This window comes from Eschrichtius robustus, chromosome 6, assembly GCF_028021215.1.
Source record: "Eschrichtius robustus isolate mEscRob2 chromosome 6, mEscRob2.pri, whole genome shotgun sequence".
Classification (NCBI taxonomy): domain Eukaryota; kingdom Metazoa; phylum Chordata; class Mammalia; order Artiodactyla; family Eschrichtiidae; genus Eschrichtius; species Eschrichtius robustus.
Window position 1 is genome coordinate 34,719,067 of NC_090829.1, and position 26,124 is coordinate 34,745,190.

At 42.7% G+C, this 26,124-nt stretch overlaps 1 protein-coding gene across 1 annotated transcript in view; it reads left to right on the forward strand.

Moving 5' to 3' along the window:
• The first annotated feature begins 248 nt into the window (after positions 1-248).
• The window catches only part of ARHGEF26 (Rho guanine nucleotide exchange factor 26), a 154,002-nt gene continuing 128,126 nt past the window's right edge, over positions 249-26,124 (forward strand). The window contains exons 1-4 of the mRNA XM_068546121.1: positions 249-315; positions 737-1,881; positions 3,250-3,289; positions 6,831-6,976. Of these exons, the coding sequence (XP_068402222.1) occupies positions 802-1,881; positions 3,250-3,289; positions 6,831-6,976 (1,266 nt within the window). The 5' untranslated portion in view covers positions 249-315; positions 737-801. The remainder of the gene's footprint in view (positions 316-736; positions 1,882-3,249; positions 3,290-6,830; positions 6,977-26,124) is intronic.

The window sequence follows — 26,124 nt, forward strand, 5'->3', positions numbered from 1 at the left end:
CGCTCGAAGCTCCCACGCCGCCCCCTTCCCGCATCTCGCGGCCCGGAACCCGGGAGCTCGGCACCCAGCCCAGGTGCGCTTGTGTGTTTTTTAACGAGAGACCGGGGCAGCAGCGCAGCGGCTCCAGGATGGCTGCGACTGAGGCGGGCCCGGGCGTGGCCAAGGCTGAGGGCGGGGTCAAGCTTAGGGGTGGAGCCGACGCCTGGTCGGCTGCAGAGCTCTCCAGAGCTCCTGCTGCCGCGATTCGGTCTGGGATCCGGGCCACCCACGGGGCGGTGGGTGCTCTTTGGCCTTGGGCTCTGCAAAGCCCTGAAGGTAAATCCGCCTGGGAGACGGGCAGCTAGAGCGCTAGGGGACCAACGACGGGGGCGGGCGGCTGGCTGGCGGCGGAGGGGAGGGTCCCGCGGCGAGTTTCCCGAGAAAGCTGAACTCGTCCCAAGTTTCTTGCGCATCAGTTTGCACCCGGCGAATTGGTGGCTGTCTCTTTCCGTGCGGGTGGTCTTTGGGCGCGGGAAGGACGCGGAGGTGATTGGATTAATCCGCCAGGGCACAGCCCAGATTTCTGTACTGGACTGCTCGGCGCGGTGGGCGAGTTTTTGCCCCAGAAAGGGCGGGTAATTGACACGCAGTTGGGTCCCGCGCGGCAGCCGGGTGATCCCCGGGCTCAGAGCGCGCGTGTCTGCAAGGCGTGCCTGGTTGTCCGGCGGCAAAGTTCCATGACTTCTTTCCTCTTTAGGCAAGACTCACTGGGTGCTGTTCCCCCCCCACCCCCAACCCGGGGCTGACGCCCGAGGCTCTGCTATGGACGGCAAGAGCGAAGTAGATTTTTCCAGCAACAGCTTAACCACTTTGTGGCGGAGGCGTTCAGCCCCTCAGCCCCAGCTGCTGGGCCGGAGCAAGCCGAGGCCCCAGTCCTACCAGAGCCCCAGCGGGTTGCTGATCACGGATTTCCCGGTAGAGGACCGAGGGACGCTCCCCGCGGCGCAGACTCCGGCCCAGGTGCCCACCGCCTCCGACGGCAGGACGATCCAGAGGAGCCCCCTGCTTCTGTGCGCCCATCGGAGGTTGGTGACCAATGGGAGGACCGTCTCCCCGGAGTACAGGGCTGTTTCTCCTCGGCTTCGACGGCCCAAGTCACCCCGGGAACCTAGAGCGGCGTCGGGCGGCTACGCCAAATCCCCAGCGAACGGCACTGCGACTTCGCTCGCGCAGCAGGCGCTGCACCGCCCGCGGACTCCTCATGCGCCTGGCCCCTGCAGCCCCGAGGGGGACAGGGTCGGATTCCCCGCCAGCCCCCTGCTTTCGCCTGCTGCAAATGCGCTTTCTCCTAATACCGCCTCCCCAGGCGCCCGTTCGCTGTCCGGCCAGATGGCTAAGGACCCTGAGCGGGGACCTTCGAGACTCTCTCCCGCGCCCCACAAAAGGTCTTTGGAGCAAAAACTCCCCCTCCAAAGGCTTCCCTCACAGGAGAACGAGCTCCTGGAGAATCCTTCAGTGGTTTTGAGCACAAACAGCCCCGCCGCCCTCAAAGTGGGGAAACAGCAGATCATTCCGAAGAGCCTGGCCTCGGAAATTAAAATAAGTAAATCCAACAGTCAGAATGTGGAGCCCCACAAGAGACTGCTTAAGGTGCGCAGCATGGTGGAGGGCCTTGGAGCGCCCCTGGGCCCCATAGAGGACGAGGGCGAGGCGGAGAACGACTTGGACAGCCCGGGGTCTCTGCGGAGAGGCTTGAGGTCCACGTCCTATCGCAGGGCAGTGGTCAGTGGCGTTGATTTTGACAGTCCTACCACCTCGAAGAAGAAGAACAGAATGTCCCAGCCTATTCTGAAAGCAGTGATGGAAGACAAGGAGAAGTTTTCCAGCCTGGGAAGGATAAAGGTAAGAATGGGCAAGAGTGTCGCAAGTTAGGCATTCACTAAGCCACAAGTGAAGGTGATGGGGGTGGGGAGGAGGGGCACAGAGGAAACCAGAGGTTATTGTTCTTTTTTAATTCTGTTGTTTGTTGATCAGACCCGTGCACATTTATCTCTTGCCCATTCTGTTGCTGGCAGGCACAGCCCAGGTTAATGCAGCTTCATGGGAGGAACTGAAACTCTTAATTGTTTTAATTTTCTAAGTTCGGGCAAAAAGTGGGGGACAAATGGGGAAAAAAAAAAACACAGAAAATTAAGTATTGGCTGAGTGAGCCCCGAACAGTTTTAATACAGGTAGCTGAAAAGGGGATGGTGGGCAGGCATGGATCTGCACTCTTGATTATGTGGTTGCGCTGCCTGGTGCTTGTTTATAAATGTCAGTCATTCGTTGCTGATTCATCACAGCTGATGCAGGAAAACTGCTTTCCCTTGAGCCTGTTGATTATTTTAATTACTTACGCTAATGATTTAATTTACTGAATTATTTTTTTCAGTGGTGATCCCATACTAAATACCATTCAGGTAAAATGTGAATTTTAAAAGTCAGTTGCCAGATCACAAAAGACATAGTTTGTCATCTTTGCTGTTTTCTGGTTTCTCTCACCGCTGCCTGTGGTTGTATCTTATTCCCATTTTGTGCCCACTTAATCCCTGAGTGCATTTAACAAGTTGGTAGCTGAAAACTTCAGGTTCGAGTGAATGGTGTGGTGTTGCTCCCAGATAAAGGCCTAGGAGCTGTGCTCGTTAAAATATGACTAAATATGACATAAAGAAATAGGGAAAACTAGGGAAGGAGATTTTGGAGTGTGCATGTGCTGTCTTTTCCAGACGCAAGACAGATCTCAGCAATTGGGCAGGAATTCATTTTGGCAGCCACATCTTTTCTTGATTAATCAGAGAGTCTATATAAATGTCACATGTGTAATACACAAGCAAGCCTGTTTTATTTTAGATCCCATGGCCTTAAAGAAGTTCCATAACATTTTATGTGTTTTTTTCTTTTCGCCTCCAACTCTGCAAGTATAGCAAAGTTCAATTTAACAGTGATGGCGAATCATGAGTAATGAAATAAGCTGTACTACTGGTCATTTGAGGATTCTCAAGCTGTATTGACAGAGCATGGGGGATATTGTTCATTTTATTTCCCTTTTTAGTGAGTTGTAGTAGTCATATGAGTGAACTACTCCAGGGATCATCTGCTGTATGCCTTTGGAAATCTAATGAATGTAACAACAAAAAAAAAACTTTTTCTTAAAATAGCTGTATTTTCTGTTTGGCTCACTCATACATAGTTTGCTTTGCTTTTCCTCTTTTTGCTTTTCTTGTTTCTTAGAAAAAAATGCTGAAAGAACAAGGAACATTTGATGGGGAAGGTAAGCATTTGATTTTCCAGACTTTTATTGCTGTTTCAATGTGGAATATCAATTATAAGTTGAAATCCAACTGAAGTTACAAAAACACAAGATGAGAAAAATGTACAACTTCTTCACAAATTATACAGCAAAGAGCTCTGCACTAAGCTAAATTCACCAGCAGTGAGTAAGATTAATGGCATTCTTTGTAAGCAGATGACTTTGTCAGACCAATGTTCTGGGATTTTTAATTCTTCTCTACTGTGGCTCCATCCCCACCTCCCTCAAAAGGTAGAGAAAGAGTAAGGGCAAGCTCTAGCCCTTTAGTTAAAAATTAAGTTTGGCATTTAGATCTTAAGTCATATTTCCTTTGACTTGATGTTCTTTTCCCCATATTTCTACATTTTAATATCATTTCTGACTTCCTGTTTCCTAATCCAGTTTCAATTTGGGGGAAATCTAACTCTCCTGGCTGACAGAAACATACTCCTAAGAATTTCGAACCCATATAATATTTTTGTGAAGGATCTCAAAAATAAAAGCAGCTTTCACCAGGTGTTCAAACCCTAATCAGATTAGCGGACTTCGTGTAAATAGATGGATCCAGTGTCAGTGGTCTGGAAGAGCACAAAGGGAGAAGCCCCAGGTGCAGTGCTTGTAGGGCTGGGGGAGTGTGGTGGAGGTGAGGGTAGTTACTTTCTGTCATGCTTTGAAATGCTAAGATTTCCCAACCTTTAAAGAACAATGAAGAAGGGTATGCCCCTCTATAAGTAAATCTAAGGTAAAACCACCCAGAATTATATCACCTTGGCTGACTACAAAACATTTCCCTATATAATTCTTATAAAAATCAGTTCTCATTGGATCATTTAAACATGACCAGTTTATAAAAGTACATTTACTGTACCAATCTTAGAAGACTGTTCTCTATGAGGAAGAAACCCAGATACAGTACTTTAGCTGGCTGGGATAAATTCAGATTTTATAATTGAGGAACCTGGAAGCTCGGAGAGTTTAGTACCTTGTGCACTTTCACACAGCCAGGGCTAGGACAGAGATCTGGTTCTTAGTCCAATTTGCTTCCTCTTATACCCCCGTTATGACTGTGCAGTGAACAGAGCATCTACCTAATATCGATTTTGAGAGATGCTTTGCATCTTCTGGAATTTGATAGTGGTTTTGGGACCTTTGCCTCAAAGGGTTAAAAATGTCGAGCTTTCTTGAAGTCCGAGGACAGACCTTCATTACAACTAGTTTTATGTTGTTTCCTTTTACAAGGAGCTGTTTCTGTGCACCCTCTCCTCTCTTCTCAAATATGATGACCTAGAAATTCTTTTTCACATATATGTACATGAGGAATGCAGGAGCCTTACAGTTAATGACTAACAAGAATGTAAGTCAGGAAGCTGTGTGGTAGAGTGGTGAGAACCTGTGATGTTGGAACCAGGGGCCTGAGTTCCTGTCCTGCTGCTATACTCATCAGTTGAGTGACAGTGAACAAGACTCTTAACTTCACTGAGCCCTCAGTCTCATCCTGGGTAAAATGAAGCTAATAATACTATTGCCCACGTTGTTGTGAGAATGAATGAATGTATATCAACGATGTGTGCATATATTTTGTGCCACACACTAAGTACTTTAAAGGACACCACAGAGGTGGGGGGAACTCAAGTCTGTACCCTCATAATCTGCTTTACATATTCAGAACAATCAGAGAACAGTAAAATCTTGCATAGATTCCAGTATTGCTTTAGTAATGGTGCATATGGAACATGCAGTAGTTGCTGAGAGATGAGGCAGATGTTTGCTGGCTTCAGTAGATGGGAAAAGCATTTCAAACTCAGTATGTCCCAAACCAAACTCATAATCTTTCCTCTAAAGGTGAATCTCTTCCGGAGTTCCCATTTCCGACTTTTCCATTGTTGGACTCATAGAGCTAGGAAACATCCTTACCACCTTATCCAGTTGACCCCCATATCCAGCCCATCCCCCCAAGTCTCCATTGTCTTTCACTGACCACTTCAGTAGCATCCTAATTAGTCCCTTAAGTAGTCAATATTTTGCTTTTCCAGTCTAATAAAGTCTTTTCCTTTTAGTGGATTCCCATTGCAATCAGGATAAAATACAACCCTTACAGTATGAAACAAACTCAGTCCTTTTGGACTCAGGATAAAATCCAGTTCTTTAACATTGTCTGCAAAACTCTGCTTCTTTGGGCTGTCTGGCTCTTCCCCCTAAACTCACCTTACACCCTTTGTCCGCTAGACACCCATACTCCAGTGAATGACCTTCCTTTGTTCTTCTAAGGTAATATATGTCCTCTTGCCTCAGGGCTTTTACATGTGCTTTTTTTCTGTAGCTCTGTAGTTTCTCAGCTTTCAGATCTTAAGATATTCCTCATTAACACCTCTCTGACCCCCAGACTAGATCATATCCTGCTGACAGTCTGTTCTCAGAGCCCCTGTATGTAAATCTTTGGGTTTGTGGGTATGTATTTGTGCAAGATCATTGTGTCCTCAACTCTAAAATGACTTGCCTTCTCACTTGGAGTAAAAAACCAAAGTCCTTTCAAAGACATTGAGGCAAGTCTGCCCTGTAGTCATCCCAACCCCCAACTCCTATACCTTCTCCCCTCCCTTACCCTGTTCCAGCCACACAGACCTCCTTGCTGATCCTTGTACATATAGATGCACCAAACAGAGTCCTGCCCCAGGGCCTTTGTACTTGCTGTTCTCTCTGATGGGATGTTCTTTCCCCAGCTGTACAGGTGGCTTACTTCCTCACTTCTTTTAGATCTTTGCTTAAATGTCACCTCTGTGAGGGCTTCCTGAACCACCCTTTTTAAAATCTACGTATCACCCCTTGTAACATGCTCCTGCTTTCCCTGTTTTATTTTTCTCCATGGTACTTATCAGCATCTGATATATTATAAAAGTTACTTGTTTATTTATTGTCATTCTCTCCTCACTCTGATGTCAGCTCCATGAAGAATGAGATTTTTATCTTTTTCTGTTGTTGTTCGTTGCTGTATCCCCAGTGCCTAGCGGTCGCTAGCGTCTAGTAGGCATTTTCTAAATATCAGTTGAATGAATACATGAATGAATGACTTTGACTATTTTTCTCATTAAAATTTTAGCTCATGAGGGCATGGGAAGTGTCTTTCATTTTCTATTTACTCTCAGCCCTTGGCACATTGTGAATGTACAGTAAATATTTGTTAAATAGGTAGACAAATAAAAGGGTGTAAATTCAATTTAACCTAAAAAACAGTGATGTAAAGGGACAGGACCTTCATGGGTAGCGGACAGAGACATGGAAACTCTGCTTCAGTTGGCATTTCATGTATGGGCCCTTCCCCTTCCCCTGCAGATGAATTGGGGATAGAGCTGTGTGAGTGAGAAAATCACTTTTTGGTAATGACTCTTCAGTGACAGAATCCATTTGTCTCTTGTTTAACTGGAGACCAAACATCGTATATGTATAAATATGGATGTTTGTTTAGAACAAGTAGCATCATGATGGGGGGGCAATTAGTGACATGTAGGATTTGGTTTTCTTGCAGAAAACGCTGTTCTGTATCAGAACTACAAAGAAAAGGCCCTTGACATTGACTCTGATGAAGAGTCGGAGCCCAAAGAACAGAAATCAGGCGAAAAAATTGTGATTCACCATAAGCCACTGAGGTCCACGTGGAGCCAACTCTCTGCGGTGAGTGTGTACCTTCTCTTTTTCTACCTGCGGGAGTGAGAAGACCAAGTTGTGGACATTATGCCTGGCTGTGGTTTTAATTTTTTCTACCAGTGATCCTGTAACCCTAAGGAGAAAGACTCTTCTTTTTAGATTGTGAAGTATTTCTTGAAACTCTGCAGGCACTAGTGAGAACATGAACTTTGACAGTTCTGATCAGGAAAATTTATCAGGTTTTTATAAAATAAAAGACTGATGTACTATGGACTCTGGAAACTCTTCCTACTCAGTATCTTTTCTTGTTTTCTTTATGGAGTGTGTATGTAGTGGTAGCTTAATATATCCTGAGCTTTACCGTAATTATGGCTATATATACATAGGTATATGTATGACAAATGTATATGTACCTACGCACAACAGGGAACTTATTACACTTCTTCCTTGGAAATTTCATTTGATAGGGACACATTTATATTTTCTTGAAAATGGTTAATGAATGGCATTCTGTTCTGTCTCCCCGTGTGCATCTTTTGTTTGCGAGTGTCTGACACTTACTTTTGTGTGGATGAGTAATTTCTCCTCTCTGCATCAAACATCTTTTGTTTTTAGCCGTAATTTCTTTTCCTCCTGGCTTAACAATGTCACAGTGTGATGCTTAGTTTACTTGATGTGAGTTTGGGTACATCATTTGTGGGCATCTGATGCATTACCAAGTAGGAAGGAATTCCCGTGGCTGGCTTGGGTGGTGGGAGCATTGCATGAAAAACAGGCCAGTGCAGCTCTGTGAGACCTTTGGCAATATGGGAGCAGAAGTGATTCCCTCTTAAGCCGAAATGAGCATTGTTCAGAGTCAGGAATCTCATGTATTTAGGGAACCCGTCAGCATAAGTGAAGAAGTTGTATATGTTGGCGCTCATAAATTTGACCATGGAAATGGGTGCATGTTGATAATGGGGATGACTTCTGGCTCAGGCTCTTCCTCCCCTCTTCTGCCCTGTGTTGGAATTCAGAATTCTAGAAACCAAGCCCTTTCTTCCTGTCTCTCTCACACCCCCTAATTTGGTTCTAAGGAGAAGTTATGTATTTCCAGTCCCCCCACGGTGTGACACCCTTAGTGTTATGCCACAGATTAAAATGCCTACAGGGGCAGAGCAAGTAGTGTTATAAGTGATGCTGGTGAGTGCAGGTGATGGGGAGTGGCGGGGACTGTGGTCCATAGGCCTTGTATGAATTGAGCAGCGGACACTTAGTTCAAACCAGCCCCGTGTTACAGTATTTTCTGATATTTAAAAAAGAGAATACAGAAAGCCAGATTTTTACGAGTATTATCCTAATTCAAGTTTTAAAAAATGTTGTATGAGCCCGACAACACCTATGGGCCAGACTTGGCTCCTGTGCTAACAGTTTGCAACTTCCGTGATGCTTCTGTGAATTTCTCAGTGGTGAGGTGGTATCATCTGTCCACAGAACCGGCATATTGGTAGCCTTATTTCCTAATCTGATGATCTTGTGGTATTATATACCAATGCAGATACTTGGGAAAACTGGTGACAAGGCCCACACAGGCCAAGATGGCTCTAAATGGCTGTCATTCCATTGTTGGTATGGACCATTTGGTAGAAGATTCTCAAGAAGAAAACTGTGGATTTTTTGAGTTCTTTCTCTGGGACAGCAGCTGCGTTTGTTAGCACAGGCCTAAATCCTTCTGTTGTTCTTTGAATGCTAAACAAAAATGTGTACTTCTGTGTCACTTATACTCTGTTCCAACTTAGCTTTAGTACCAAAAACCAGGCTGCCATATTTATGCCTCCTGGGGTTTGGCTTTCATTTAGATTAACAAATGCACATTGAAATAATACTACATATCCTTCAGTACAACTTCAAATATGGGCATGTGTTTTATTTGGCAAAGGATCAATGTGCTGATGTGCTGTTTGTTAACAAGATTGATATCAGAAGACTATCTGGTGATAAAATGTAAAGCTATAAAATGGGTTCTAACTGCAGCGTGTGTTATCTTGGATTTGAGTGTTCCCAGGAGACTTGTGTGTATTTATTGTGTTGGTGGCAATTACATTTAATCAAAGCAGCGTGATTGGACTTTGCCACTTTGCATCACTTGGGCACCAGCCTGCATTTTCTTTGTGCCTTTTGTGTCTCCGTTTCACTTTTAAAACATATTAATTTTTTTTTATTATAAAGTACTTCAAGCATGTAGAAAAATTAAAACTTAAGTTTGTGTAATAGATTTCCAGGTACCTGCCCTCCAGGTACCAGCTTGAACAGATGTTAACATTTTAACATATTTATTTCAGCCTTCTATTTTTTGAGGCAGATTCAGTTAACCATCCTCCTCTCCAGTCCTTTTCTCTTTCCTTCCTCCCCACGGGTCATCACTGTCCTGAAGTTCTCTTCTGTCCTTCCCACGTGGGTTTTCTACCCTCTAAAAAGTTGCAAGCAGCTCTGGCTTTTAGAAAAAACAACAGAAAGCAGCGATTACTTTTTTAGAAGCCTAGCAGTTAGTAAATATCCAGGTTGCAGTTAGGGCCCTAAAGAGAAGAGGCTTCATGAATTATGAAAAATGTCAGGATGTTTTCTGTAAAGGGTAGACACCTCCGTTTCTCTGTCTGACCTTGTGCCCTGATCTCTCCTTGTAAACGGGCTGCAGTGTTTAGGGCAGGTTTTGGAACACTTCGACTTTCCATCATCTTTCCATGCTTAACTTTTAATAATACCAAATAAGTAGGGTAGTCCCCATCCTGTCTTTAACACAAAACTCTTCCTCGACTAAGGCCTTGATCCCAGAAAGGGAATAGGACAAGGGGTTTTCTGGCAAAGGGGTTAGGTCTCAATTTGGCATCTACCTTGACTTTCTACTTGGGAGGGGTGCGTGTGAGCACACCTGTGCATTAGCTGCTGTTGATTGTTTTATTTTGTAAAAATCTCTTATCTTTGTGGCCAACATGTGACTGCCTCCTGAGGTGATGAAACTTTTATCGGTTGACTGTAACGAGCATCCAGTATGCAGGAGACTCTTTAGAAGAGGCACAATTTGCAGTCATTTCTGGTTGTTGTGTAAGGTCCTGAAGCCTTCAGTCTGTATGTAATTTGTCTTAGTGTGTTTGTTTATGATGTGTCTCCTTTGGTTTCATTGGACAACCACGAAAGGTGGTTCTCCGTGTATGGTGTTGGGACAGGTTTAACTGTAGCATTGTGGTCACCTAGGAATGAGGGAGAATTAGAACTGAGTTAGAGAGGCATTTAATTGGGCCTTCATAGAATAGAGAAAGTCTAGGCTTCCCTAGTTGGATTGTAGTGACTTAGTGGTGAACGTGTGTAGCAGTGTGACTTTGCTGACGGGATCTCCATGTAGAAGTGGGGTGTTCTCCATTGTCAGGGACACAACCTGGGCTCCATACTGTCATCAGATGGTGCCAGGCTTACTCTTCCTTCACTTGATTGTCAGAGGATATCGATCTATTCTTCATCAGAAATATAGGATTTCTTCATTCCAGGGAACATAACTTTATGCTGCTCTTCAGGCCTTGGGGAACACTAATATATGAGAAATAAATGATCGTGGTTTCCAGGTTTTAGTTGGTCATAAGTGGAAGAAATTGGAGGTTTCAATTTGAAAAGTCATTTTTGTCCTCCAGAGATCTGTGCCCAGAGACAAAGGAACCTGCCATACACAGGTGAATGGCCCAGCAAATCACCTAAAATGGCATCGTGAGGACTGAGACAGCAGTTCTTGGATCTCTGGGCAAAGCTTGTGGGTTTGAAGAAAAATATTGATTGTATTATTAGTGTGGGATAGAACACTGAGTACCTGCTACAGTTAGTGCTATAGGTGGGTAGCAGCTGAGTCCTCCATGCAAAGTGAACTTCAGGTTTCTAATCAGTTTCATCCTTTAATGGGATCCCGGAAGGATTTACAGTATTACTGAAAATAAAAAATCAATCTTGACTGGAGTGTTTTTGCTTTTTGTCATAACTTGACCCCTCTCCCCATCACGTGCTATGCATTGGACTAAAAAATGACAGTTGCGAAACCGGTGTTTGTTTTGTTAAGTTCCGTGACAGCCCCAAAGCCACACTTACCAGCCATGCCCTGACCCCATTTGTTTGCCATGGGGTGTGTTTGTGTAATTTCCACCGCCTTGACACCCCAGGTACCTTTGACGAGGGTGCTCGGGCTCCAGAGGCAAAAACAAGCACACAGGCCAACTTTCTACTTGGATTCAATACCAAATGCAGTCACCTGACATCTACCTGCTACAGTCATCCTCTTACTGGACTCTTCCTTTATACTTGCTGACACGTGGCTTTAGCAGTAATCTTAAATCATTTTGAATATTGCTTCAGTTTGCTCAAAAATTTTAAACTCTATTCTGGAACTGGTTTTTCATGTTTTCTTTAAAGTACGTCTTCAGCTGTCCTTAGTGTGGCTAGCTAGGTTCATATCTAGAATTAGGACTTTGGTCTTTTGAGTTCTGGAATCAGCTCCTAAAGACACACATAGTTTGCTCTGGTTGACCTTCTGGAACTGCCAAATGAGAAAGGGCGATTTGAAAAATGGCCATTTGATTATCAATGTAATTTCATTCAGTTGAAAACATAACACACTTTGGAGTCTTTAGCAGTTCCATTTGGTGGGACTTATTTTTTTAGAATCTACACCACGTTTATTGTGAAAGACACTGTTTACTACTGAAAATCAGAGCTCAAAAGATGTAGTAAATCTGAATATCCTTCTGTTTGCAGAAATGCTTAATGCATTTAGAGGTCATCGACAATTTCATCCTTTTCCCTTACATTTTCACAGTTGTCTGAATTAATTTTCAGTTGTTCAGTGAGTTGCTGCTTAAAATAATCTCTTCAGTCATAGAATTTTCCATTTACATTTTTGCAACATAGCAGTCTCATAAAATTATTTTTTTACCTTAAATGGTGATTAATACCTTTTATCATATCTATCTTTTATGTTTAAAAAATAGAAAAAACATTCCCATTTTTCACATCTGGCTTACTTTTGGTACTCACAATGTAAACAGTCAGGGCTTTAGACGTGTACTCGTGCACACCGTTAAGTTGGAGAGTAGGTCTCCTGGAGTGTTTGTATCTTTATAAACAGAACTGGAGGTCCATGTGCCTGGGCCTGGGAGCCCCAGCAGAGATCCTGGTCCAGCTAAGAGGGCTGGAGCTGGGATCTGCTTAGCCTGGGGCAGGGAGTGGGCTCTGTTATACTCTTGTCATTTCAGTACAATTAGATTGTGGTGTTCCTTCAACATTTTTGAAAATTGATTTTGACTGTATAAGCAATACATAGCACATGTTCCATGAAAAAAAATTAAACATTTCAGATGAGACCAAAGTCTCTTTTGATCATATCTGCAATCCCAATCTCTTTCGCCTTCTCTGTAGGCAACGCTGTTCTCAATTTGGTAACACGCTTCTTGAAATCCAAGTATGTACATGTAAGGAAAAAATAAAGATTACATGTATTTACATAAATGATATACTGTGCAGCTATTACAACTTGTTTTTTTCCTGAACAGTGTGTCTTATAAATCATTTCACGTCTCTACACGATGATCTTCGGTGTTCTTTCTAGTCTCTGGGTTAGGCTGTAGGATGGATATGCATTTCACCATCTTTCTTTTCTAGGGAGCTATACCTGGTTTGAGAATCTGGTAAAAGTTGTGAGCCATGGACCTTCTCTTTAGAAAAATGCACACACAAGTAGATGTGTAAAACTAGTTTATACTTTTTGTTTTGTTCAGTTTCAGTTTGGGAGTATTTTTTTCTTTTGACTTTATCTCCAAATACTGGGGATACCTCACTGTAGCTCCCTGTGTATTGAGTACATTTGCATGTTGTTCATGTCACCTCTAGAAGTTTTTCTTTTTCTGAATTATAGTGATGGTGGAGCTATAACCCCTTCTGAAAAATATAGAGAGATTGAGAAAAAAACTACTCTGGTTGGAGCTTAGTAAAGGGCAATGGAGTGGTAGATGTGCCAATATTTATATTGTTGATTCTCCGGAGAGAACAATGGGTTGTGAAAATGTGAGTGTGTGTGCCTCAGGCCCTGAGGGCAGGTATGGAGCAGAAGAGACAGGTGCTCCAAGAAAGTGGGAGGACATGAGCACGGGGGTGTTTCGTATTGGTTGGTGTAAGTACAAAAGGAGGTGTTTCAACTGGAAACCTAGACCTGGGACCCAGACAAAGAGGGTCTTATTTCATTGAGCAGAAAATTGATGAGAGAGATTGATGAATGATTCCTTGATTCCCCTAGTCTTTATGGAGGGCCCTCTTCTAGGCAGTGGGGATAGAGCACAAACAGACTCCACTTTGCTTTCATGTCCTCACTGACACCCTGAATGGCAAGACAGACACCAAATTATCCCACATGGACATGCAGAATTGCTGTGTTAGTGCTGTGAAGGACATGCTTGTGCTGCTCTGAGATCCTGTGGGAAGGGCACCTGTCTGGGCAAGATGCTGTCAGTCAAGGGAAGGTGGCAAAGGAGATGACAAGAGCTGCCATCTGACCAGCTACCAGATAAGTGTCAGGTCAGAGTTGTTGTTAGAGGGGCGGGTGCAGGCTGGAGGGGTCCCAAGCAGAGAAAACATCACGTATGCTATGCGGACCCTTCGGGGTGATGGAGGGTCAGAGGATTTGAGAAAAAGTCAGTGCACCTGCAGCTTCTTGATCTCTTTTCTTCCAGCCTCTACCTGTTGGGGGGTCCAGAGGCTCCATCCTTGGGGCTTCTCTTTTGTCTGCACTCCCTTGGTGATCTCATCCAGTCTTGTGGCTTTCAATGCATCATCTACTCTGATGACTTTCAAGTTTCTGTCTCTAGACTGGACCTTTCCTTGAGCGTCAGACAAGGATATCCAGCTTTGTTTCTGGTATCTAACCAGCATCTCAAAGTTAACCTTTCCAAAAGTTGACTTCTGATCACTCCCTTCTCTCCCACCCAAATCAGCTTCTCTCATAATCTCTTCTGTTTTCTCAGCAAATAATGACTCCATTTTCTACTTGTGAAGGTCAGAACCCTTAGAGCCTTCGCTCACTCTTCTCTTTCTCCCATAACCTACTTCCGACTTGATGCAAAGTCTGTTGCCTGTAACTTCAGAATAGAGCTACTTCTCTGCTGCTACCCTGTCACTGTGGAGGTGGATTGTCCCCATTGCTTCCCAGCTCAACTCCCTGCATCTATGTGGGTCCGTTTTGGTCTCTTCTCCGTATAGCAGCTATATAGTTATATGGTTGAATTGTGATCCTGGTAAAATGTACTGAGATATTGTCCCTTTGTTCTGAACCCTCAAGTTATTTCTTACCTCCACTCAAAATAAAGGCCAAGCCTTACAGGGGCCAGTGAGGCTGTGTATTCTGGCCCCTGGTTACTCTCTGGACTCATCCCATGCTTGTTGCTCAGTTACACTGATGTTCCTCCAGTACAAGGTGCACTCTGCCTCAGGGCCTTTGCACTTGCTGTCTCCTCAGCTTACAATAAATAGCTCTTCTTCCAGAGAGCCACATGACTTTCTCACTACCACCCCCTTAACGTTTCTTATCCTCTTCCTGACACTTACCCCTCTAACATACTATGTGATTTACTTTTCTTGTTAATTGTCCATCTACTCCCACTGGAATAAAATCTGCATGAAAGCAGAGATTTTTGTCTGTTATGTTTCCTATCCTATTCCTAGCACATCATTGCCTTACTTACAATAGGCTTGCGGTAAATATGTGATGAATTTATGAGTGAATGTATAAATGAATGAGTAAAGGCAAAAACCTAACCCCATAAGTGAAAATAACAGCAAAAAAACTCAGCGGGGAAAACAGCCAGGAAGTTTCCTATTTGGGGCTATTTGGAGGCTGTTTTTAATTTTTATTTTAAAGGAAAAATTCTCGACAGTTTGGCTACATCCTGGATTTAATAAATGTCTTTGATACATTAGGAAACTTGGTATCTTCATAGTTTAGAACTACCTATGGTAGGTATTTGCATACTACGAAATCAAATTAAATTATAGCCTCCCTCATCCTCCACTTGGTATTTCTTTTGGGGAGGTAGACGGATGCATTCAAGAACAATAGGAGTCTGTAGGAATATAGTGTAATTAGGTAAAAGGAAAGAAGGCTCGGTTACTTTGAGGAGTTCTGAATAACTGTGGGGAAAGGCTCTATAATACTGAGCTTGCACTTGTGAAAATCATCCATTAGATTCTTGTATCTGCCCTCTTGACCTTAAGATGTCCCCTTGTGGTGTCTCTTCTCTTGGTCCAGTGATGGGGCTATTCATCAGAGCCATATCCACAGAGTGATTTGTCTCTATGATGATTGATTAGAGAAATTGTCACCATCAAAATTACTGTTGAATCTTTAAATGTGGAACTAGTGCTTAAAAACTTTTTTCTCAAATTAGGTTGATTTATCCAGAGTACTTATAGCCTGTTGATGTTCTACATGATTAATCCGTACTCTTATGTCTTACAATTATTATGGCATTTATTATCTGTATATCTGTTATCTGGGGGGATAAGGACTGTAGCCAATGGACAGCTTCTGCAGAAGGAAGTATTTTTGCCAGAGAAAGGAAATTGCAGATTATTTTCCCCTTTAGTGTGGGAGATAAACTCTGCTACCCATCCAACTGCAATAACATAAAAATGGAGTAGTTCATATTTGGGGCGGCAGGAAACCCTGCTTCTGGCGGTTATGTGCAAAGGAGTATGGTTGTTGTCTGCTCAACTCATATTCAGCTGGGGTTAAGGTCTCAGTGTGAGCAGGCAGTGCAGATAGCTGTAGCTATGGGACCTGTCATTGGATCATCATGATATTAATTTATTTACATACAGTTAAATTATTAATGCAGTGTTTGCAGAGGAGACTGTGCACCAGGGATTATACTAGGTCATTTCACTCAGCTTATGTCGAGCTTGTGACAATACCATGAGAGCGGGTACTATTTCTCTACTATATATTGAGGCAGCTGAGACTCCGAAGTGACAAATAGGGTTACTCTCCTACTGTTTTCTTTAGGGTCTTGAGGTTACTTGGAACAGAGCCTCTAAAGTTTCGCTAAATAACGGATGTGTACCCAGGGCTCTGGAAGAGCAGGAACCACATTTCTATCTGGTACTTGGCCAGGAATGTGACTCAGTCTCAAAAGTGGCCTGTTGGCTATTTCTTCTCACGAATTGGCTCATTTTCCCTTTTTGCCAGGTCTGTCTTCTCTCCTGAGAGCTCCTGCATACTCAGAGTTTCTGAGTTCTTGTAACTTAGACTTGAGGTTATCTAGCGTGGTCCAGCCCCTCCTCATGTTATCCTTTCAGCTTCCATGTATAGCTACCCAGGTCAATTTCTTTCTTTCTTTCTTTTTTTTAAAACATCTTTATTGGAGTATAATTGCTTTTCAATGGTGTGTTAGTTTCTGCTTTATTACAAAGCGAATCAGCTATATATATACATATATCCCTGTATCTTCTCCCTCTTGCATCTCCCTCCCACCTCCCTATCCCACCCCTCTAGGTGGTCACTGAGCACCAAGCTGATTTCCTCGTGAGATGCAGCTGCTTCCCACTAGCTCTCTATTTTACATTTGGTAGTGTATATATGTCAATGCTACTCTCTCACTTCGTCTCAGCTTACCCTTCCCCCTCCCCATGTCCTCAAGTCCATTCTCTACGTCTGCGTCTTTATTCCTGTCCTGCCCCTAGGTTCATCACAACCTTTTTTTTTTGATTTCATATATATGTGTTACCATACAGTATTTGTTTTTCTCTTTCTGAGTTACTCCACTCTGTATGACAGACTCGGGGTCCATCCACGTCACTACAAATAACTTAATTTCATTTCTTTTTATGGCTGAGTAATATTCCATTGTATATATGTGCCACATCTTCTTTTTCCGTTCATCTGTCGATGAACACTTAGATTGCTTCCACGTCCTGGCTATTATAAATAGTGCTGCAATGAACATTGTGGTACATGACTTTTTTTTGAATTATGGTGTTCTCAGGGTATATGCCCAGTAGTGGGATTGCTGGGTCATATGGTAGTTCTATTTTTAGTTTTTTAAGGAACCTCCATACTGTTCTCCATAGTGGCTGTACCAATTTACATTCCCACCAAAAGTGCAAGAGGGATCCCTTTTCTCCACACCCTCTCCAGCATTTATTGTTTGTAGATTTTTTGATGATGGCCATTCTGACCAGTGTGAGGTGATACCTCATTGTAGTTTTGATTTGCATTTCTCTAATGATTAGTGATATTGAGCATCCTTGCATGTGTTTGTTGGCAATCTGTATATCTTCTTTGGAGAAATGTCTGTTTAGATCTTCTGCCCATTTTTGGATTGGGTTGTTTGTTTTTTTGATATTGAGCTGCATGAGCTGCTTGTATATTTTGGAGACTAATCCTTTGTCAGTTGCTTTGTTTGCAAATACTTTCTCCCATTCTGAGGGTTGTCTTTTCGTCTTGTTTATGGTTTCCTTTGCTGTGCAAATGCTTTTAAGTTTCACTATGTCCCATTTGTTTATTTTTCTTATAATTGTCATTTCTCCAGGAGGTGGGTCAAAAAGGATCTTGCTGTGATTTATGTCAGAGAGGGTTCCTCCTGTGTTTTCCTCTAAGAGTTTTATAGTGTCTGGCCTTCCATTTAGGTCTTTAATCCATTTTGAGTTTATTTTTGTGTATGGTGTTAGGGAGTGTTCTAATTTCATTCTTTTACGTGTAGCTGTCCAGTTTTCCCAACACCACTTATTGAAGAGGCTGTCTTTTCTCCATTGTATATTCTTGCCTCCTTTATCAAAGATAAGGTGACCATATGTGCATGGGTTTATCTCTGGGCTTTCTATCCTGTTCCATTGATCTATATATCTGTTTTTGTGCTGATACCATATGGTCTTGATTACTGTAGCTTTGTAGTAGAGTCTGAAGTCAGGGAGCCTGATTCCTCTAGTTCCATTTTTCTTTCTCAAGATTGCTTTGGCTATTTGGGGTCTTTTGTGTTTCCATACAAATTGTGAAATTTTTTGTTCTAATTCTGTGAAAAATGCCATTGGTAGTTTGATAAGGATTACATTGAATCTGTAGATTGCTTTGGGTAGTATAGTCATTTTCACAATGTTGCTTCTAATCCAAGAACATGGTATGTCTCTCCATCTGTTTGTATCATCTTTAATTTCTTTCATCAGTGTCTTATAGTTTTCTGTATACATGTCTTTTGTCTCCTTAGGTAGGTTTATTCCTAGGTATTTTATTCTTTTTGTTGCAGAGGTAAATGAGAGTGTTTCCTTAATTTCTCTTATAGATTTTTCATCATTAGTGTATTGGAATGCAAGAGATTTCTGTGCATTAATTTTGTATCCTGCTACTTTACCAAATTCACTGATTAGCTCTAGTAGTTTTCTGGTAGCATTTTAGGATTCTCTATGTGTAGTATCATGTCATCTGCAAACAGTGACAGCTTTACTTCTTCTTTTCCGATTTGGATTCCTTTTATTTTTTTTTCTTCTCTTATTGTTGTGCCTAAAACTTCCAAAACTATGTTGAATAATAGTGGTGAGAGTGGACCATCCTTGTCTTGTTTCTGATTTTAGAGGAAATGGTTTCTGTTTTTCACCATTGAGAATGATGTTGGCTGTGGGTTTGCCATATATGGCCTTTATTGTGTTGAGGTAAGTTCCCTCTATGCCTACTTTCTGGAGGGTTTTTATCATAAATGAGTGTTGAATTTTGTCAAAAGCTTTTTCTGCATCTATTGAGATTATCATATGGTTTTTATCCTTCAGTTTGTTAATATGGTGTATCACATTGATTGATTTGCGTATATTGAAGAATCCTTGCATCCCTGGGATAAATCCCACTTGATCATGGTGTATGATCCTTTTAATGTGCTGTTGGATTCTGTCTGCTAGTATTTTGTTGAGGATTTTTGTATCTATGTTCATCAGTGATATTGGCCTGTAGTTTTCTTTCTTTGTGACGTCATTGTCTGGTTTTGGTGTCAGGGTGATGGTGGCCTCGTAGAATGAGTTTGGGAGTGTTCCTCCCTCTGCTATATTTTGGAAGAGTTTGAGAAGGATAGGTGTTAGCTCTTCTCTAAATGTTTGATAGAATTCACCTGTGAAGCCATCTGGTCCTGGGCTTTTGCCTTTTGGAAGATTTTTAATCACAGTCTCAATTTCAGTGCTTGTGATTGGTCTGTTTATATTTTCTATTTCTTCCTGGTTCAGTCTCGGAAGGTTGTGCTTTTCTAAGAATTTGTCCATTTCTTCCAGGTTGTCCTAAAATGGACATATAGTTGCTTGTAGTACTCTCTCATGATCATTTGTATATCTGCAGTGTCAGTTGTTACTTCTTTTTCATTTCTAATTCTGTTAACTTGAGTCTTCTCCCTTTTTTTCTTGATGAGTCTGGCTAGTGGTTTATCAATTTTGTTTATCTTCTCAAAGAACCAGCTTCTAGTTTTATTGATCTTTGCTATTGTTTCCTTCATTTCTTTTTCATTTATTTCTGATCTGATCTTTATGATTTCTTTCCTTCTGCTAACGTTGGGGTATTTTTGTTCTTCTTCCTCTAATTGCTTTATGTGTAAGGTTAGGTAGTTTATTTGAGATTTTTCTTGTTTCTTGAGGTAGGATTGTATTGCTATAAACTTCCCTCTTTGAACTGCTTTTGCTGCATCCCATAGGTTTTGGGTTGTCATGTTTTCATTGTCATTTGTTTCTAGGTATTTTTTGATTTCCTCTTTGATTTCTTCAGTGATCTCTTGGTTATTTAGCAGTGTATTGTTTAGCCTCCATGTGTTTGTATTTTTTACAGGTTTTTTCCTGTAATTATGATATCTAGTCTCATAGCGCTGTGGTCAGAAAAGATACGTGATACGATTTCAATTTTCTTAAATTTACCAAGGCTTGATTTGTGGCCCAAGATATGATCTATCCTGGAGAATGTTCCATGAGCACTTGAGAAAAAAGTGTATTCTGTTGTTTTTTGGATGGAATGTCCTATAAATATCAATTAAGTCCATCTTGTTTAATGTGTCATTTAAAGCTTGTGTTTCCGTATTTATTTTCATTTTGGATGATCTGTCTATTGATGAAAGTGGGGTGTTAAAGTCCCCTACTCTTATTGTGTTACTGTCGATTTCCCCTTTTATGGGTGTTAGCATTTGCCTTATGTATTGAGGTGCTCCTGTGTTGGGTGCATAAATATTTACAATTGTTATATCTTCTTCTTGGATTGATCCCTTGATCATTATGTAGTATCCTTCTTTGTCTCTTATAATAGTCTTTATTTTAAAGTCTATTTTATCTGATATGAGAATTGTTACTCCAGCTTTTTTTTTGATTTCCATTTGCATGAAAAATGTTTTTCCATTCCCTCACTTTCAGTCTGTATGTGTCCCTAGGTCTGAAGTGGGTCTCTTGTAGACAGCATATATATGGGTCTTGTTTTTGTATCCATTCAGCTGGTCTGTGTATTTTGGTTGGAGCATTTAATTCCTTTACATTTAATTTAATTATGGATATGTATGTTCCTATTACCATATTCTTAAATGTTTTGGGTTTGTTTTTGTAGGTCGTTTCCTTCGCTTGTGTTTCCTGCCTAGAGAAGTTCCTTTACCATTTGATGTAAAGCTGGTTTGGTGGTGTTGAATTCTCTTAACTTTTGCTTGTCTGTAAAGATTTTAATTTGTCTGTCGAATCTGAATGAGATCCTTGCTAGGTAGAGTAATCTTGGTTGTAGGTTTTCCCCTTTCATCACTTTAAATATGTCCTGCCACTCCCTTCTGGCTTGCAGAGTTTCTGCTGAAAGATCAGCTGTTATCCTTATGGGGATTCCCTTGTATGTTAGGTTGCTTTTCCCTTGCTGCTTTTAATATTTTTTCTTTGTATTTAATTTTTGATAGTTTGATTAATATGTGTCTTGGCGTGTTTCTCCTTGGAGTTATCCTGTATGGGACTCTCTGCGCTTCCTGGACTTGATTGACTATTACCCTTCCCATGTTAGGGAAGTTTTCAACTATAATCTCTTCAAATATTTTCTCAGACCCCTTCTTTTTCTCTTCTTTTTCTGGGACCCCTATAATTTGAATGTTGGTGTATTTAATATTGTCCCAGAGGTCTCTGAGACTGTCCTCAATTCTTTTCATTCTTTTTTCTTTATTCTGCTCTGCAGTAGTTATTTCCACTATTTTATCTTCGAGGTCACTTATCCATTCTTCTGCCTCAGTTATTCTGCTATTGATTCCTTCTAGAGAATTTTTAATTTCATTTATTGTGTTGTTCATCATTGTTTGTTTGCTCTTTATTTCTTCTAGGTCCTTGTTAAACGTTTTTTGTATTTTCTCCATTCTATTTCCAAGATTTTACATCATCTTTACTATCATTACTCTGAATTCTTTTTCAGGTAGACTGCCTATTTCCTCTTCATTTGTTTGGTGTGGTGGGTTTTTACCTTGCTCCTTCATCTGCTGCATATTTCTCTGTCTTCTCATTTTGCTTAACTTACTGTGTTTGGGGTCTCCTTTTCGCAAGCTGCAGGTTTGTAGTTCCCGTTGTTTTTGGTGTCTGCCCCCAGTGGCTAATGATCGTTTAGTGGATTGTATAGGCTTCCTGGTGGAGGTGACTGGTGCCTGTGTTCTGATGGGTGGGGATGGATCTTGTCTTTCTTATGGGCAGGGCAGCATCTGGTCATGTGTTTTGGATTTGGACCCGCCCCTGCATGTAGGTCGCCTGAGGGCGTCTGTTCTTCGCTCAGACAGGACAGGGTTAAAGCAGTGGCTGATTCGGTGGCTCTGGCTCACTCAGGCTGGGGGGAGGCAGGGGTACGGAATGCGGGGCGAGCCTGTGGCGGCAGAGACCAGCATGACGTTGCAACAGCCTGATGTGTGCCGTGTGTTTCCTGGGGAAGTTGTCTCTGGATCACGGGACCCTGGCAGTGGCGCGCTGCACAGGCTCCCGGGAGGGGCGGTGTGGATAGTGGCCTGCGCTTGCACACAGGCTTTTTGGTGGCGGCAGCAGCAGCCTTAGCGTCTCATGCCCGTCTCTGGGGTCCGTGCTGATAGCTGCGGCTCGCGCCTGTCTCTGGAGCTCGTTTAAGCGGTGCTCTGAATCCCCTCTCCTTGCTCACCCCAAACAATGGTCTCTTGCCTCTTAGGCAGCTCCAGACCTTTTCCCAGACTCCCTCCCGGCTAGTTGTGGCGCACTAGCCCCCTTCAGGCTGTGTTCACGCCGCCAACCCCTGTCCTCTCCCTGGGATCCGACGGAAGCCCGAGCCTCAGCTCCCAGCCCCTGCCCGCCCCAGCGGCTGAGCAGACAAGCCTCTCAGTCTGGTGAGTGCTGCTCAGCACCGATCCTCCGTGCGGGAACCTCTCCGCTTTGCCCTCCGCACCCCTGTGGCTGCGCTCTCCTCCGTGGCTCCGAAGCTTCCCCCCTCTGCCACCCGCAGTCTCCGCATGCGAAGGGCCTTCCTAGTGTGTGGAAACCTTTCCTCCTTCACAGCTCCCTCCCACTGGTGCAGGTCCTGTCCCTATTCTTTTGTCTCTGTTTTTCTTTTGCCCTACCCAGGTACGTGGGGAGTTTCTTGCCTTTTGGGAAGTCTGAGGTCTTCTGCCAGTAGTCAGTAGGTGTTCTGTAGGAGTCGTTCCACATGTAGATGTATTTCTGATGTATTTGTGGGGAGGAAGGTGATCTCCACGTCTTACTCCTCTGCCATCTTGGAGGTCCCCCCAGGTCAATTTCTTGAGAGAGAATCATATAGGCTCAGCCACTTTCCCCCCACTTAAATAGGTCACTTAAACATTTACTGTTATCTCATCAGGTGCTTAAGTAGCTCTTTTCCAATCAGCTTTGGCCTCCATGATGCATGATGGTGTGAAATGTGACCACTTGGACTGCTGCTTTTGCAGAAGCTCTGAGTAGAACAGCTTTTCTTCTGAGGGTGAGTGGGAGTGTTAAGTGACATGACCGACATATCTAGTGTAAATTTACATACGGTGGAGTTGACATTGCAACCATGGTCTATATCAGTGGCTTAACATAATGAGAAATACATTTTACTTGCAAGCCAGTACGTGTGTTCACGGGTGCACATGTCTGTGTATCTCAAACAAAAGCTTTACAAAGCAGAAGTTACGCTTAATACATGCAGTGCACTATGGTATTTTCTATTCCGTCCTTTCTGTTTTGTTACCTTTAAGTAGATGACAATCAGAAATTCTTGGGCTTTATTTTGCTATTCACTAAGAGGTTATAAGCTTGTAGCTTGAAAACGCTGGTATCTGACTGCAAAATTCATTTGTATTCCACTGCATTGTGCTGGATTGGGCAAACAAATCAAGCTGAAAACCAGTACCTGCGCTGCAGGAACTTAGAAGCTGGTTTAGGAGGCAATAGAAATGAAAGGTTTAAGTGATGTTTTTGAAAGAATGTAGGACAAAATGCGAAAATGAATGACACAGATAGATACCATAGAAAGCAGGAAAGGTCAGGAAAGTGCTCTCTAGAGACTCTGACTAAAACTAGATGGGCTAGATGGGCAGAAGAGTGGAAAATAAAAGCAATAGAAGTATAAACTATTGCTTGAAGGAAGCTTGAGATATAGGTAAATCGGAGAACAGTGGTAATTCTGTGCCTATTTCTCAGGTCTCCTCCATATCATAAGGTAATTCCTGTCCAGTGGAACCACTGCGTGCTTTGAACATCTCACGTAAAACATCAGTCCACTTTATTTTTTTATTTTTAGTTTTTTGGCTGTACCACATGGCACGTGGAATCTTATTTTCCTGACCAGGGATCGAACCCGTGCCCCCTGCAGTGAAAGTGCCGCAGCTTAACCACTGGACCTCCAGGGAAGTCCCTATTCGTTCACTTCAGTATCCATTTTTCCAAAACAGGTTTCACTCAGCTTAGATTTTATTGCCAATCTAAGAAACTAACTTCAGTGTCAGTGTTGTTCTAAGGAACTTACTGTTTGGAGGTGATCATTTCTATCCATCTGCCACTTTCCAAAAACAACAAGCAAAAACAAAAGGGCAGCAGAGATGTTGGCACCACCTTTACAAACAGGTGTCCTCTTCTGCAAGAGGAGCCCCTCAGACCTGTTCTGCCTTCGTCAGCCCCTTCCTGACTCACGCCTTCGCTGTGTCTCATCAGCGTCACTGTCAATTACGCGACTCCAGCCAAGTCCTCCTCTGCTCGCCCAGCTGCACACCTGCCTGCCATCACTCACTTTCAACACTGCCTCATAAGCCACTGCCCGGTTTGGGCTTGACCGAAATCTCTCTCATGGTCACCTCTCACCTAAGAGCTTTCCTGTGGGCAGGAACAAAGAAATGCAGGTATTATTGGCATCCGTAAACAGTTCCATTTGCCTGTCCTGCTTGCTTTGTTTCTTTTTTGAGAGAGGACTTTGAAACATATTTTAGTTTCTATTAAAAATAATGCTTTAATTCCAAAGCCAAGAGATGTTTATTATAGAAAAATCAAAAAGTACCAATAGATGAAAAGAAGAAAATAAAAATTAGTTGAAATCCCTCCCATCCAATCACTGTTGACATTTTGGTATATAACTTTTCAGACTTTTTTGTTTTTCTTAATGTGTATTTAGAGTTTTCCTTTTCCTTTAAGCAAAAATTAACACAATAATACTGTCTTATTACTCATATTTTCCCTTTAACAATGTTGTAAATATTTTCTCAGGTCATTAAACCTGCTGTTTTGTCACCTATTTTTTTCTCTTAACAATGTTGTGAATGACTTTTCATGTTATTAAAGTTTCTTCCACAACAACCTTTGTAAAGCTCATATTATATTTCATCAAATAGGTAGGTGTTTGGTTCTTTTAACCAACTCCCTTTGTTAGTCATTAGTTTATTCCTAATATTCCAACTTAAAATCAAAATTTAAGTTTTTTAAAAAAAATTAATTAATTAATTAACTTATTTTTGGCTGTGTTGGGTCTTCGTTTCTGTGCGAGGGCTTTCTCTAGTTGTGGCGAGCGGGGGCCACTCTTCATCGCGGTGCGCGGGCCTCTCACTGTCGTGGCCTCTCTTGTTGCGGAGCACAGGCTCCAGACGTGCAGGCTCAGTAGTTGTGGCTCACGGGCCTAGTTGCTCCGCGGCATGTGGGATCTTCCCAGACCAGGGCTCGAACCCGTGTCCCCTGCATTGGCAGGCAGATTCTCAACCACTACGCCACCGAGGAAGCCCTAAATTAAGTTCTTTGAAACAATTATTTTTGAATTACAAAAGTAATGCAAATACATTCACCTTATTACAAAACTAAACACAACAGTTAAGACTGAAAGTTGCTCTGATTTTACCACCATTCCCAGCCCCCTCCACTGTTCACCGCTGTTATTAATTAGTCTGGTCTCCTCCTCCATATTTTATTAATATTCTACTTTTTAAAACTGCTCATCTTCTATTAAATAACTTTATGGAATCGCCTTTTTCCCCTAAAACCAGTTTACTTTTTATCCTGTCTACTTCTGTGTCATGAGCTTTTCATGTATGTCCTAATGTCATTTTCTCCTCTTGATTGCAGATAGAAAAAGGACAACTGGGTTTCTCTCTCACAGGGAAATAGAGATTGAGTACACTTGGGTCCAGGCTCAGTAGCCCACAGGGGAATGAGGGTATTGAGAGCCACAAGTCAAAGAGAGGAATTTGAGGAGATTCCACAAATGTCAGGACTAATCAACAAGTTAAATTGCCAGGCGCCCTGCTGACAGCTTAACTTTCTCTGCAGCAGGAGCTGGGAATTCAGTTGGGGATGCAGTTTCTGGGGCATCCAGGGGGAGGACCTTAGTTTAAGGGAAAAGTAGCTGCAGGCCACACCTCTTAAGAAATTCAGAAGCATGAGAAGGCAGTGCACCACGGTGGTTAAGAGATTAGTCTTTGGGACTTCCCTGGTGGCGCAATGGTTAAGAATCCACCTGACAATGCAGGGGACACGGGTTCAAGCCCTGGTCCGGGAAGATCCCACATGCCACGGAGCAACTAAGGCCGTGCGCCACAACTACTGAGCCTGCGCTCTAGAGCCCACAAGCCACAACTACTGAAGCCTGCGCGCCTGAAGCCCGTGCTCTGCAACAAGAGAGGCCACCGCAATGAGAAGCCCGTGCACTGCAATGAAGAGTC